Consider the following 14,646-nt stretch of genomic DNA (forward strand, 5'->3'; position numbering starts at 1 on the left):
TTGTTTTTCCCCCCGGTAGGCCCATTATTGCACGTATTTCTTCTCTTAATGAAACTCTTTCAGAGGTAATTGATTCATTTTTGCAGCCATTCGTCAAAACCCTTCCCAGCTATATTAAAGACACTACAGCTTTTATCAACAAACTAGCTAAGATAAAATGGAAAAGTACATATAGGTTCCTCACAGTAGACACTACCTCTCTTTATACCTCCATACAACATGACAAGGGCATGGAGGCTATGGAATTTTTCTTTGATACCCACAGTAATTTTGAACCAGCCACCAAAATATTCTTACTAAGATCTATTGAATTCCTACTTACACATATTTTTTTTATGTTTCAGAATGATTGCTATCTCCAAAGACGTGGGACAGCGATGGGGGCTACATTTGCCCCCTCCTATGCCAACCTTTTCATGGGTTGGTGGGAGCAGTCCCACGTCTTTGGAGATGGCAATCCTTTTAGAAGTCGGATCATACAGTATTTTCATTATATAGATGATCTGTTTTTTATTTTTGAAGTTACTGAAACAGATGCTGCGAATTTTTGTGAATATCTTAACCACAACAGATGTGGGATCAAATTTACAAGTGAACAAAATTCAAGAATAATAAACTTTCTTGATCTTGCTATATCCAGTGATGACAATGATTTGAATATAAATACCAAGATATTTAGGAAACCTACAGCAGGTAATACCACATTGAAATATAATTTTTGTCATCCTAGATATGTAGTAAGAAATATACCTAAAGGGGTACTGATACGAATAAAAAGGAATTGTACTTATGACATTGATTATCAAATACTTGCTCAGGAGACTATGTACAGACTTGCAGAGAGAGGATACAATGAGAAAGTTTTAAGAAAGGCTAAAAAAAACATGTTGATACCCTAAATATGAATGATTTACTAAAATATAATAAGCATCCCAATAGGCCACAATCCATGCAAAAACAGAAACCCAAGTTTATTACATCATATAGTCAGGAGTTTAATAAAATCTGTGACATAATCAAAGAGTAGTTGCCAATTCTTAAAAATCGTTATCGAAGATGGTTGTGATGTTATACCCAGAAATGGGAAGACAATAGGGAACTGTTTGTCTCCCTCAGATCTTAAACCAAAAGCCAATAAGTGTTGGTTACAAAAAAAGAAAGGTCTTCTACATTTAAAAAAAAACCTATCTGCAAAACATGTGGTTTTGTATCTGAGGGAGAAAAATTCAAATCCACAAGCACAGATTGTGAACATACTACACGTCATCTATTTGCTGACATGTAAAATTAGCAAATAACAATATACAGGTAAAACTATTAAACCCCTAAAGGAAAGGTTTTTAGAGCATATACGATTTATTGAGGATGATTTCTCTGACACAGCTGTTGCCAGACATTTTAAAACACTGCATAATGCAGATTTGTCAGCACTGTCTGTCCAAGGCATAGATTTTGTGCTCCTTTGGAAAAGAGGAGGTGACAGAGAGATGATCCTAGACAAAAGGGACATTTTTTAGATCTTTACCCTGCAATCCAGTTATCCTTTAAGACTCAATATGAGACGAGACTTGGATCTATTTGGTCTATAGGTGTCATTTTATTAGTATCCTGGATTGATACATTTTAGATACAATATTATACGCTTTTTTGAAAATACAAATCTACACTTAACATAGTCTTTCATGGTATATGCTCCCATTCATTTGAACTATAGATGGAAGACGTATATATATTTATATCTATGGCATATCACTTCCTGACATGAATGTGTTTAGCATTTATACTTGAAAACTATTGATTTTGAACAAACTGTGTTTAAACCCATGAAACATAGGTATGTATTGCAAAATGATCACATTACATGATAACGATATAAATATGTATATTGATATATAAATTATACACCAGTGTTTCATTGATAAGGGGCTATTGATTCAAAATAGATCCTCTCTGTGCCTGGGAAACATGGGATATATATAAGTCTTAACATATAGTAAAACTGATATTTATTAGGATAATGTTAGTCTTTTCTCAGGTGTGATTAAATATGAGTGTATCTCTTTAAATGAAATACTATAATAGGATGTTTGAACGGGAGCTCCGGTATGCAGTGACCAAGTGCGCAAGCGCACGAAACGCGTCTGCGTGGAGCTCCTCACACCTGAGCTTACATTTGCTTTTAGTACTGACCAAATGACCGAATAATTTGGTTTTAACTTTTACCTTAATACATTTTGAATTTTATATAGCCGGGATTTGTCAGAGCGCTTCTTCTTTCTCTTGGATATATATATATATATATATATATATATATATATATATATATATATATATATATATATATATATATATATATATACACACACACATACACATACATATATACTCATCTGTTTTACTATAAAAGTGTATATGTATATATTCACATAATACTTGACTCTAAGTGGATAAATATATGTTTCTGGGTTTGCTCAGAATCCCTTGACTTTGATTCCTACTGCTCACTGGCTAATAGGAACAACTCCCAGAGAAATGGATAGTTTATTTGCAGAACATCTATTTTTCACCAAGCAAACCACTGCAATATATTTTGAAATATTTTCTGAGAAATCGAGAGATTGTTTGAGTACAATGGACCGGACCGGAAGCTGCTTTGGCGCTCTTGCAGGCCAGGCTCGTTGATGCAAGCCTGCTAGCCTCAAGTTAAGAATCAGTGGTCCCCAGAATACAACTTCTTAACCTCTCCCGCCTCAAACTCATTCATTTGTGGTGATTGACAGACTATGTGTGAGAGCTGGGGGTGACACTTTGATGACAGACAGACAGGCACAGACAGACAGGTTCTCTAGTTGACAATATTTATTTAATAATTGGAGACCGATGTCTCTTTAACAAACATATTCACATAAACATATGTAATTTCTCATGTATGTTCAAAGTGTTATTTACTAAAAGAACATTGACTGAGTTGGGAATAGATGGGTTTCCAGGTTTTTCTTTGTGTCTAAGCACTCAATTTTACAGCTATAGTTTGTTACTGGTAAAGAGACATGAAACTCACATGTTTCTTTTATAATTCAGATAGAAAATACAATTTTAAACAACTTTCCATTTGCTTTAGTCTTTAGATATTCTTTGTTGAAGAAATAGCAAAGCGCATGGGTGAGCCAATCACACAAGGCATCGATGCGCACTCACCAATCAGCAGGTACTGAGCCTATTTAGATATGCTTTTCAACAAAGGTTATCAAGAGAATGAAGCAAATTAGATAATAGATTTAACTTGGAAAGTTGTTTAAAATTGTATGCTCTTTCTAAATCATGAAAGAAAAAAAAATGTGGGTTTCCTTTAAACTGTTTTATAAACAATTTGTGTCTATAAATGATACACCAAAATATGTTGTAATTAGATGGTATATGGTTACATTGTTAATATTTATATTCCATGCAGGTGTTCCTCGAGTTGTGCAATGTAAATTCCGTCTCCCGCTAAGGCTAATTTGCTCCCCTATTCAGGCTTCAAAAGCTGCAAGTCACAAACTGACTATTGATACCAACAAACCTCCTGTAAACCTAATATACCTCTTTCCAGGTAAGCATGTTTTAATTTGGTTTCATTAATTAATAATAATTATTTACTTTCTTTACATTTCTGTATTAATAAAAAATAGTTTTTAATATTACATTTGAAATGAAATTTTATTATATTGATATAAAAAACATGCATAAAGTTAAATTATTTATTAGTTTAGAAAATCTATTGATTTAATTAACCCTTAGTCCATAAATTATTCTTTTGTGCAAAATATTTATTTATCATTGTCATAATGCAACATATTTTAAATGTTATTGAATATATATACCTGTTAGACTAGCTTTCAATTTCTTTAATTAGTAAAATATGTTAAAATTAAGTTAAAATAATTATTTTATGGGGAAAATATACATTTAATTTATCCATTTCATACCAGCTGCAAAGAATATATGGTAATATGTTGTATTCTCCCTACATTGCAGACTTTTTAGATCGAGTAGAGGATGACCAGATCAATGTTTTAGGATTCCAATTACTGGCTGGCAAGAAGGTCACTCTTCTTGCGTCTAAAACATCTCGTAAGTAAAATTTGTTTAAAAATAATATTAATTAGGCTGAAGTTACCATTGTATCTGAATAAATGTACTTTATCATTTCATAATAATTGTATATAACATATATATATATATATATTATTTACAAAATATTTTACCAGGAAAGATACATTGAGAATTCTCTCGTTTTCAAGTATGTCCTGGGTACACAAAACATTGCATTGATACAATGGGTACAATAAAATACCAACACAATCATAATACACAATATATAAACAAAAATGTAACATAGAACAGGTAGGAAATATATAATCAACCATGACAGGTGCATTCTGTTTTGATATATGCAGAGAGGGATCTCTTAAAGGATATTAGGCTTGGGGAAGGTTTGAAAGTGTGCGGGAGGTCGTTCCATAATTGTGGTGCTCTGTAGGAAAAGGAGGATCAAGCTGCTTTCTTTTTGTATTGAGGCAAACTAAATAATGTGCTGTTATTGGATCGGAGGTTATAGGAGGTGGGAACAGCCGGGGAGAGCATTCTGCTCAGGTAGGGTGGGAGCTTCCCAGAAAGGCTCTTAACCCCTTAATGACAGAGGACGTACCAGGTACGTCATAGGAAAAAACTCCCTTAATGACAATTGACGTACCTGGTACGTCCTCTGTTGTCTGAAGTGCTGGAAGCAATCACGATTGCTTCCAGCTGCTTCCAAGGGATTGTAGTGATGCCTCAATATTGAGGCATCACTGCAATCCCCTATTTACATACCGATGCAGAAAGGGCCACTCTGTGGCCCTCTCTGCATCGGCCACTGATACTAACAATTTCGTTGGTTGGTGGGAGCAGCTTTTCTCTATATTATCCTCAGTGTTTTTACCAAACTGATCCGACTTTGATGGCGATTGTAACCGGAGGGGCGTTTGCGGCCGGCGGGGCGGGGGGGCTGGTGCGTGCGCGTGCAAATTATGCCCGAAAATGAAAGTTAACAAAAAAGACCGATGTGGAAGCAGGGGGATCTTAGTTCTTTAGTAAGGGATCTGGGAGGGGGAGGGATGTAGATCATTTAGGGGGGCCAGCTACACTACAGAAAACAAGTATTTAATAAAAAAGTAAAAAAAAAACTATTTTGGGGGGCAAATTGGGTACTGGCAGACAGCTGCCAGTACCCAAGATGGCGGCAAATAGGTAGAGGGGGAGGTTTAGAGAGATTTATTGGGGGGATCAGGGAGGTTGTGGGGTAAGGGGGGATCCATCACTGCAGACTGTATGAAAAAATTAAAAAAAAAATAATAAATTATTTTTATTTCAGTACTGGCAGACTTTCTGCCAGTACTTAAGATGGCGGTGACAATTGTGAGGTGGGGGAGGGAAGAGAGCTGTTTGAGGGGGGTCAGGGGGGGATCAGGGGGTGGGATGTGTCAGGTGGGAGGCTGATCTCTACGCTAAAGCTAAAAATTAACCCTACAAGCTACCTAATTAACCCCTTAACTGCTGGGCATATTACAAGTGTGGTGCGCAGCAGTATTTAACGGCCTTATTATTACCAAAAAGCAACGCCAAAGCCATATGTCTGCTATTTCTGAACAAAGGGGATCCCAGAGAAGCATTTACAACCATTTGTGCCATAATTGCACAAGCTGTTTGTAAATAATTTCAGTGAGAAACCTAAAATTGTGAAAAATTTTAGTTTTTTTTTCTTATTTGATCGTATTTGGCAGTGAAATGGTGGCATGAAATATACCAAAATGGGCCTAGATCAATACTTTGGGATGTCTTCTAAATATAAATATATACATGTCAAGGGATATTCAGGAATTCCTGAAAGATATCAGTGTTCCAATGTAACTAGCGCTAATTTTGAAAAAAAGTGGTTTGGAAACAGCAAAGTGCTACTTGTATTTATTTCCCTATAACTTGCAAAAAAAGCAAAGAACATGTAAACATTGGGTATTTCTAAACTCAGGACAAAATTTAGAAACTAGCATGGGTGTTTTTTGGTGGTTGTAGATGTGTAACAGATTTTGGGGGTCAAAGTTAGAAAAAGTGTGTTTTTTTTCAATTTGTTCCTCATATTTTACATTTTTTTATAGTAAATTATAAGATATGATGAAAATAATGCTATCTTTAGAAAGTCCATTTAATGGCGAGAAAAACGGTATATAATATGTGTGGGTAAAGTAAATGAGTAAGAGGAAAATTACAGCTAAACACAAACACTGCAGAAATGTAAAAATAGCCATTGTCATTAAGGGTAAGAAAATTGAAAAATGGTCCGGTCATTAAGGGGTTAAAGACAAGGCAGGAAAGATGGAGGGTGCATCTGGATTCCAGCGACAGCCAGTTTAGTTCTTTAAGCATGTCACAATGGTGGGTCCTGTAGTTACATTGTAGCACAAAGCAGCAGAACGAGTTATACAATGTATTAAGTTTATTAAGGTGAGTTTGCAGTGCAGGTACATATACTACATCCCCATAATCCACGATTGGCATCAGCATTTGCTGTACAATCTTTTCCTTTACAGTAGCGCTGAGGCAAGATTTGTTTCTGTACAGGGCACCTATTTTTGGATAAAGTTTAGATGCCAGTTTTTTATATGGAGGCCAAAAGATAGATTGGGGTCTAACAACATACCCAAGTATTTAAAAGAGTGGACTGCGGTCAGTGTGCAATTTGATTTTGTTTTGATGCATAGATGGGAATTTTGTAGTTTGTGTAGTTTAGGTCCCGTTCCAAAGATCATTGTGACAGTTTTGTCAGTGTTTAATAAGAGTTTGTTTTTTGAGATCCACTTTTCTACCTCTGTGAACTGGTCTTGGAGCACTGCTTCAAGCTGCGGCAGATCGGAATTGTTTGCATAGATTACCGTGTCATCTGCATACATGTGTACAGTTGAGGATTTGCAGACATTAGGCAGATCATTTATAAATAATGTGAATAGTAGGGGGCCGAGAATGGAACCTTGGGGAACACCACACGTGACTGGGAGAGGGAGGGAATCGCTGTCAGAAATGGAGACATATTGTGATCGATCCAATACATATGATCGAAACCAGATTAGTGGATGATCACTAATACCTGAATTTTTTAATTTGAGCAGTAGTATGTCGTGGTCTACTGTGTCAAAGGCTTTTGCAAAATCAAGGAAAATAGCTCCAGTTAGGTCTCCTTGTTCCATTCCAGTTTGGATGTCGTTGCAAACTTTTAGGAGGGCAGTTGTAGTAGAGTGATTTGTACGAAAACCTGATTGATCAGGGGTCAGATAGTTAGATTGTTGGTAATCTTCACATAATTTTTCTAAGATTTTTGACAATACTGGGAGCAATGATATTGGGCGATAGTTAGAAACCAAGGTTATCTCCCCACTTTTATGGATAGGCACTACTCTTGCAGTCTTCCAAAGTTTGGGTATGTATTCAGACACCAAGGATTCATTAATTAGGGTTGTGACAGGTTTAGCAATTGCTGGCGCATTAAGCTTCAACAGCATTGCTGGGATTTGATCAGGTCCAGACTGGTTTTTCATTTTTAGGTTATTAAGGTGTTTCTTAATGACATTGATGGGTACAGGTCTAAAATTGAACTTCTCTATATTGGGTCTTTGCTGATTTAGTGGGGCCTGATCCACATTTGTAGCTTCAGGATGTGTGTCATTTACTAGTTTGTCAATCAGGGTGGTGGAGCACCCAACAAAATAATTGTTAAAGGCATTTGCCACTTCTAATGGGAGTTGCAGGGTTTGGTTGTCCACATTGACAGTGGAGGGTTGGGAGTGGATTGGTGGGGTTTGTAAGTTATTTATGAGTTTCCAAAACTTTCTAGGATTTGATATGTTATTGTTCAGATTTTCACAGAAATATTGGGCCTTAGCCAATTTTGTTTGTTTAGTGCATATATTTTGCCATTTTCTATATACACAGTGATCGTTCATAGAGCCAGTATGTTTGAACTTTGACCACAATGAATCCTGAAACTGGTACATTTGAATGAGGTCACCTGTGATCCAATTCAAGATCTGGGATTAGGTTTAATCTGTGCCAGGGGAGGTTCTTGATGTAATTTAGAAATTATTGATCTTCCAAAGGCTACCTGTTTTCAGAGAGCAATGTTACAGCTGAGATATTCAGGTCTGTGATTCTCTTGGAATACTGGGGCAGATATACTTAAAATTCAGTCTGAGGGAGAGAGATATATTAGTGTCATATGGGCCTGCAAAAAAGTTAAGGGAGGGGGTATCTATGGAAATTTGATCTAAGGGTCGTTCAGGCAAAAAACACAGGGACAGTTCAGAATTACAGAGATAAGACAGGTATCCATTTAGTGAAATAAAGCCATAAAACAAGGAACAAGAAAGATACATGGTCCTCCTAAGCTGGTTAAACTAACTTTTAACATAATGAGCAGACATAATGGTGTTAAAATATGCATTTAAAATAAAAATAATAGCAAATACATATTACAACACACACATCAGTAATAACAGGGTAAAATATAATTACATTTATATCTTCCAAAGGCTACCTGTTTGCAGAGAGCAATGTTACAGCTGAGATATTCAGGTCTGTGATTCTCTTGGAATACTGGGGCAGTTACGCTTAAAATTCAGTCTGTTTGCAGAGAGTAATGTTACAGCTGAGATATATATATATAATAAAAATTATTAATCAAGAATAAATTGTTTCTTTTTCTGTTTACTAAATATGTATTTGTTATTGTGTATTGTATGCCTTTCATACAAAATTTGGGTATACATTTTCAAAACTGTTGTGACACTATATTTTCATATCAAAGGGTAACATCCTAGTATGAGTTGTATTTGCCATTTAACAATTAAAATCTTATTATTTTTAGTAGTATGGTCTTGTTAGTGCTATGGTTAATTGTAATTATGTCAAAATAGCTTTTTGAAGCAATTAAAAAAACACATTGTTCTCTTAAAGGGACATAAGTGCAAAAAAGTAAATGTTCTTATATATTAGAACAGGGGTGTCCAAACTTTGCTCTCCAGAGGTTTTGGAACTACATTTCCCATGATGCTCAGCTAGATAAAATGCTGGCTGAGCATCATCGGAAATGTAGTTCCAAAACCTCTGGAGAGCAAAGTTTGGACACCCCTGTATTAGAACATTGTATTATTGCACCATTGCTCCCGGCATTTGATTATGTGTTTAACCCCTGAAAAAAATGTTAAACATATAAAGTCAGCTCCAGAGCATCAGTTCACTGCCGGGAGCTAGCTGAGCACATCTGTTGAGCCAATGACCAAGAGACAAATGTGTGTAGCCATATGATACCAAGAGAAGAAAGTCAATTAAATAATAGAAGTGAATTTTAAGGTGTTTTAATATTGCTTGTCTGAATTCTGAAATGTTTACTTTTCCTGTCCCTTTAAATTTAAGATTTTGTATTCTTAAATGGACATTAAACCCCAAAAAATGATTTCATGATTACTCCAACCTTTTTATTGTTTGCAAGAAGAATGGAAATTACAGGCGTATCCTAGATTTAAAGACTTTAAACAAATTTTCCGGGTTCCTACTTTCAAAATGGAAACAATTTGGAATATTTTTCCTCTTGTTTTATAAGGGCAGTTTATATCTGTGAAAGATTTGAAGGATGCTTCATATTCCTATTCACAGGGATCATTTCCTGTTGCCAAGGTTTGCATTTCAGGACAAATATTTCCAGTTTGTTGGTCTACCATTTGGCCTGGCTACTGCTGCAAGAATTGTTACAAAGGTTCTGGGAACTCTCCTGTCTGTAATAAGAGTTCACAGTATTTTGGTGGTTCCTTATCTGAACAATATCTTGGTACAGGCTGCATTTTCTTTCCATAGGCAGGGAGAGTCCACAACTTCATTCATTACTGTTAAGAATATCAACACCTGGGCACCAGGAGGAGGCAAAGACACCCTAGCCAAAGGCTATAAATATCCCTCCCACTTCCCCTATCCCTCCAGTCATTCTTTGCCTTTCGTCACTGTAGGAGGATGGCAGAGAAGTGTTTTAGTCCCTTTTCCTTTAAGTGTGGACTGAGGTGTTTGAGTAATGATGTAATCCTCTCAGTGAGAGTTGTGGTGAAAGCTGGCTCTAGATGTCGCAGGGAACATTCTTTGACCACTATCTAAATGTAAAGCCATCACCTCCTGGCAGATCAGTGTTACGGTTTTACACTGTTTTCGTCTTCTCTTTAGGTCTCTGTCAGATGTATTTGGTGAGACTGTCGGACCTTGAGACGCTGTGCCTGCTCTACAGCTTTGATCCCTGAGGGTAAGTCCTTTATATTACTTGAGGGATTATGCCTAGTAAGGCTGCAAATTCCCTGAGGTTATGGGGACATTTAAGTAAACATTTCACAGTGTGATACTTTTATTTCTCTTCCGGATATGGGGACATTTAATACCTTTTATAATAGGTTATTTTATTGATCAGTTAGGGCCAATCTATGTGTGCTGCTTAGCTCCTTGCCAACCGGAGCACAATTTTGTTCTGTCTGCTTATGTTTTGTGCTAAAGACCAAGAAGGGGTCTAAATCTGGCTTATCCCCTGGTATTCTCTGCACTCTGAGCCTTCTACCTCTCAGGACTCCGTTGTCCATGAGATGCCTATTCTTAATCCGCAATCCCCCTTTAACCCTATGACACAGGCAGTGCCCGGCGGTACAACTTTATCTCTGGCTAGACGTAATTTTTTGCCAGCAGATTTTTCTTCACAGCTTCAATCTGCGGTATCAGCTGCATTAAACGCCTTGCCTATCTCTGGGAAATGTAAGAGAAAAGGTTAAGCATTGTTTCACTGTCTTGGGGGTTAACTCCTCTATTCAGTCAGAGTTGGCTAGTTTGCCTCACCTTTCTGAGGATGATCTAACCTTGGTTGCATCTGATGGTGAGCTTTCGGAGTCAGAGGTTTCTGATATTAAATCTCCTACTCCTGAGGAACCAAATTTTAGGTTTAAGGTGGAACACCTTCGCTTTCTTCTTAAGGAAGTATTGTTTACCCTTGAGGTTCAGGACGCTAAGCTTCCTGAGGAACCTATTATCCCTAAATTAGATAGGGTCTTTGAGGAGAAGACGGTTCCTGAAACCTTCCCGGTACCAGTACGAAAGGCAAAAATTATTTCTAGAGAATGGGAACAGATTGGAACTCCCTTCTCCCCTTCTTCTACCTTTAAGAAGCTGTTTCCGGTCCCTGAATCACGTTTAGAGTTATGGAGCTCTATTCCTAAAGTAGACGGGGCCATTTGTACTCTCGCCATGCATACTACTAGAGGATAGCTCCTCTTTTAGAGATCCCATGGACAGGAAGTTGGAAGGCTATCTCAAAAAGCTGTTTTAACATATGGGTCTCTTATTTCAGACAGCGGTCGCTGTGGCAGGTGCTGCTACCTACTGGTGTGATTTATTATCAGAACTAATTGAAGTCGAATCCCCCATGTAGGATATACAGGACAGGATCAAGGCTCTCAAGATAGCCAACTTCTTTATTTGTGATGCTAATATGCAAATTGTCCGTCTGAATTCTAAGGCTTCAGGTTTTGCAGTTTTGTCACGTAAAGCTCTTTGGTTAAAGTCTTGGTCCGCAGATATGCTTTCTACGACCAGACTTCTTTCCTTACCTTTCAAGGGGAAGATTTTGTTTGGGCCAGGCCTGGACTCCATCATCTCCACGGTTACAGGAGGGAAAGGTGCTTTCCTTCCCCAAGATAAGACGGCGAGAACTAAGGGTCGCCAATCCTCTAATTTTCGTTCCTTTCGCTCAGACAAAACTCAGCAGACTCAGTCCTCCTCCAAACCTGAACAGCCCAAGAGCACTTGGAAGCTCAATGAGTCCTGGAACAAATCCAAACAGGCAGTGGAGGTTACCTTGTCGTGCGGACCTTTTGACTCAGGGTCCTTTCCTACATCAAAATCTTGATTCTCTGAGACTGACTGCGTGGAAATGAAACATTTAGTCTTATTCAAGAGAGGTTTTTCGGATAGTGTTATAGACACTTTAATCCAGGCTCGCAAGCTGGTCACTCACCGTATTTACCACAAGGTATGGCGTACTTACCTTCATTGGTGTGAGGAACGCAGTCTTCCATGGCACAAGGTGAAGGTTACCTTGATTCTATCCTTTCTCCAAGATGGTTTGGAAAAGGGTCTATCCGCCAGTTCTCTGAAGGGTCAAATCTCGACCCTGTCGGTCTTACTGCACATGAGATTAGGGGATCTTCCTGACATGCAGTTCTTTGTTCAGGCTCTGGCTAAAATCAGGCCTGTGTTTAAACCTGTTGCTTCTCCTTGGAGCCCCTACCTTGTTCTTTGTGTTTTGCAGCTGGCTCCGTTTGAGCCTGTGCATTCTGTTGATCTTAAGATTCTATCCTGGAAGGTTTTGTTTTTGTTGGCTATCGCCTCAGCTCACAGAGTCTCTGAGACTTCTGCTTTACAGTGTGATTCCCCCTTACCTTATTTTCCATGCTGATAAGGCGGTTTTATGTACTAAGTTAGGTTTCTTACCTAAGGTAGTCTAGAATCGCAACATCAATCAGGAAATTGTTGTTCCTTCCCTTTGTCTTAATCCTTGTTCCTCGAAGGAACGTTTGCTCTGTAATCTAGATGTTGTACATGCCTTAAAATTCTATCTTCAGGCTACTAAGGATTTCAAGCAATTCTCCTCCTTGTTTGTGTTATACTATGGTAATTGCAGGGGTCAGAAGGCCACTGCGACTTCATTATCTTTCTGGCTGAGAAGTATTATCCGTTTGACTTATGAGAAGGCTGGGCAACATCCTCCTGAGAGGATAACGGCTCTTTTCCCTAGAGCAGTTTCTTCTTCTTAGGCTTTTAAGAACGAAGCTTCTATGGATCAGATTTGTAAGGCGGCTACCTGGTCTTGCTTACATACTTTTTCAAAGTTCTATAAATTTGATATTTTTGCTTCTGCGGGTCTGCATTTTCTTTTTTGCCCTTCCGTTTTATCATTCAGTGTCCTCTGGAGCTTGGGTATTGGTTCCCAAAAGTAATGAATGAAGTCATGGTCTCTCCCTGCCTTTGGAAAGAAAACAAAATGTATGCTTACCAGATAAATTTCTTTCTTTCCTGGCAGGGAGAGTTCACGACCCAGCCCATAATATTTTATTTTAAACAATTTTATTGAAGTTTCCAAGACAAGTTACAAAGAATGCAATAGTAAATACAGAAGCATATGTGAATATTTCATCTTGAATTTACATTTGGAAACTTAGTAACAGAAATAAACAATCTTGTCTAAACAATCTGTCTAAATTACATTTCCCGTATATTATAAAGAGGAAAAAGAAAAGAAGTGAATCGAGTATTCTAGTTTGACCTAGCTTAACCATGTAAGACCCTAGATTGAGGATCTAATTTTAACCCTGTCCCACATCTGTATGATTTTTTAGTGCATATACATTATTAATGTTTCCCATAAAACTTTCATTTGCAAAAAAAGTGTCTTTCCTCCCACTTTTCATGTATGCATACTCTTCTAAGTCTAAGATACATTGAAATTGGCTATACCATGTGGCAGTGGTTGTAACAAACTGAGATTTCCAGTTTTTGGCTATCAGTTTTTTCAGACTATTACTGGCTATGAAAATTAGGTTTTTCTTATAAGATGGAAGTTTGTTAGGAACAATGTTAAAAAACCAAATTCAAAGATCGGGTGGTAATTTAGTTTCAAGCATTGTGTCGGTTGCTTTGATTATAGAATGCCAAATCGGGGATAATAATGGGCATGACCACTATATATGAGACATAGATCCTACAGATTTTCCACACCTCCAGCATTTGTTGGAGGCGGAGGGAAACAATTTATTGATCCTGACGGGGGTAAGATACCATATTTGAATAATTTTAACTTTAGTTCAGTTTGTTTACTAGACACCGATACTTTTGTAACATTAGAGAACTTTTTTGATATATCTATTAGGGTAAGATCACTGTCCAGCCCCTCATTCCACCTGTCTACAAAATAAGGGGTATAGCCTTGGGGAGGTTTTTGTAATAACGAATATATTAAAGATACTGTCTGTCTCTTAGTGGTTTCAGAGTGGCAAAGAGATTCAAAGGGGCCGAGCGGTCTGAGTAGGTTACGTCTGTCAGGGTGTTTAGTAATAAAGGAGTGGCATTGATGTAGTAGAAACCAGTTATTTAAGAATACTAGGCCTTTGTCTAATAACTCTGTGTGAGTAAAAAGTTTCAGCTCTTTACTAATATGAAAAATCATTAGGGCTCTCATGGGAATATCAAAGTGTTTGATTTTCTGTAGTATAGTGGTGGAGAGTTCTGAGTTTTCAGTAAGAGATGTCAGTGGGGAGAACTGTGAAGTGAGACACGGATGCTTGACTATAATCCTCCTCCACACAACTAAGGTTTCCACTAAAATATCATTCTGTTGAAAATCTACCGACAGAGTCGGTTTTGTTTGCCAGCATATTGTACCCAGATGGGATTTCTCTGCTATATCGTGTTCTAGGGACACCCATGCTTTGTGTTGGTAATTATTAAACCAGTCCACCACTCTCTGCAGGAAGACTGCTTGCCTATATTTAATTAAGT

General features: G+C 37.5%; 1 protein-coding gene across 1 annotated transcript in view; it reads left to right on the forward strand.

Moving 5' to 3' along the window:
• BBS9 (Bardet-Biedl syndrome 9) overlaps positions 1 to 14,646 on the forward strand; it is a 1,102,055-nt gene that overhangs the window by 606,469 nt on the left and 480,940 nt on the right. Inside the window, exons 16-17 of the mRNA XM_053714434.1 lie at positions 3,452 to 3,592; positions 4,018 to 4,113. Of these exons, the coding sequence (XP_053570409.1) occupies positions 3,452 to 3,592; positions 4,018 to 4,113 (237 nt within the window). The remainder of the gene's footprint in view (positions 1 to 3,451; positions 3,593 to 4,017; positions 4,114 to 14,646) is intronic.

The sequence above is a fragment of the Bombina bombina genome, chromosome 5 (assembly GCF_027579735.1).
Source record: "Bombina bombina isolate aBomBom1 chromosome 5, aBomBom1.pri, whole genome shotgun sequence".
In the NCBI taxonomy this organism is placed as follows: Eukaryota; Metazoa; Chordata; class Amphibia; order Anura; family Bombinatoridae; genus Bombina; species Bombina bombina.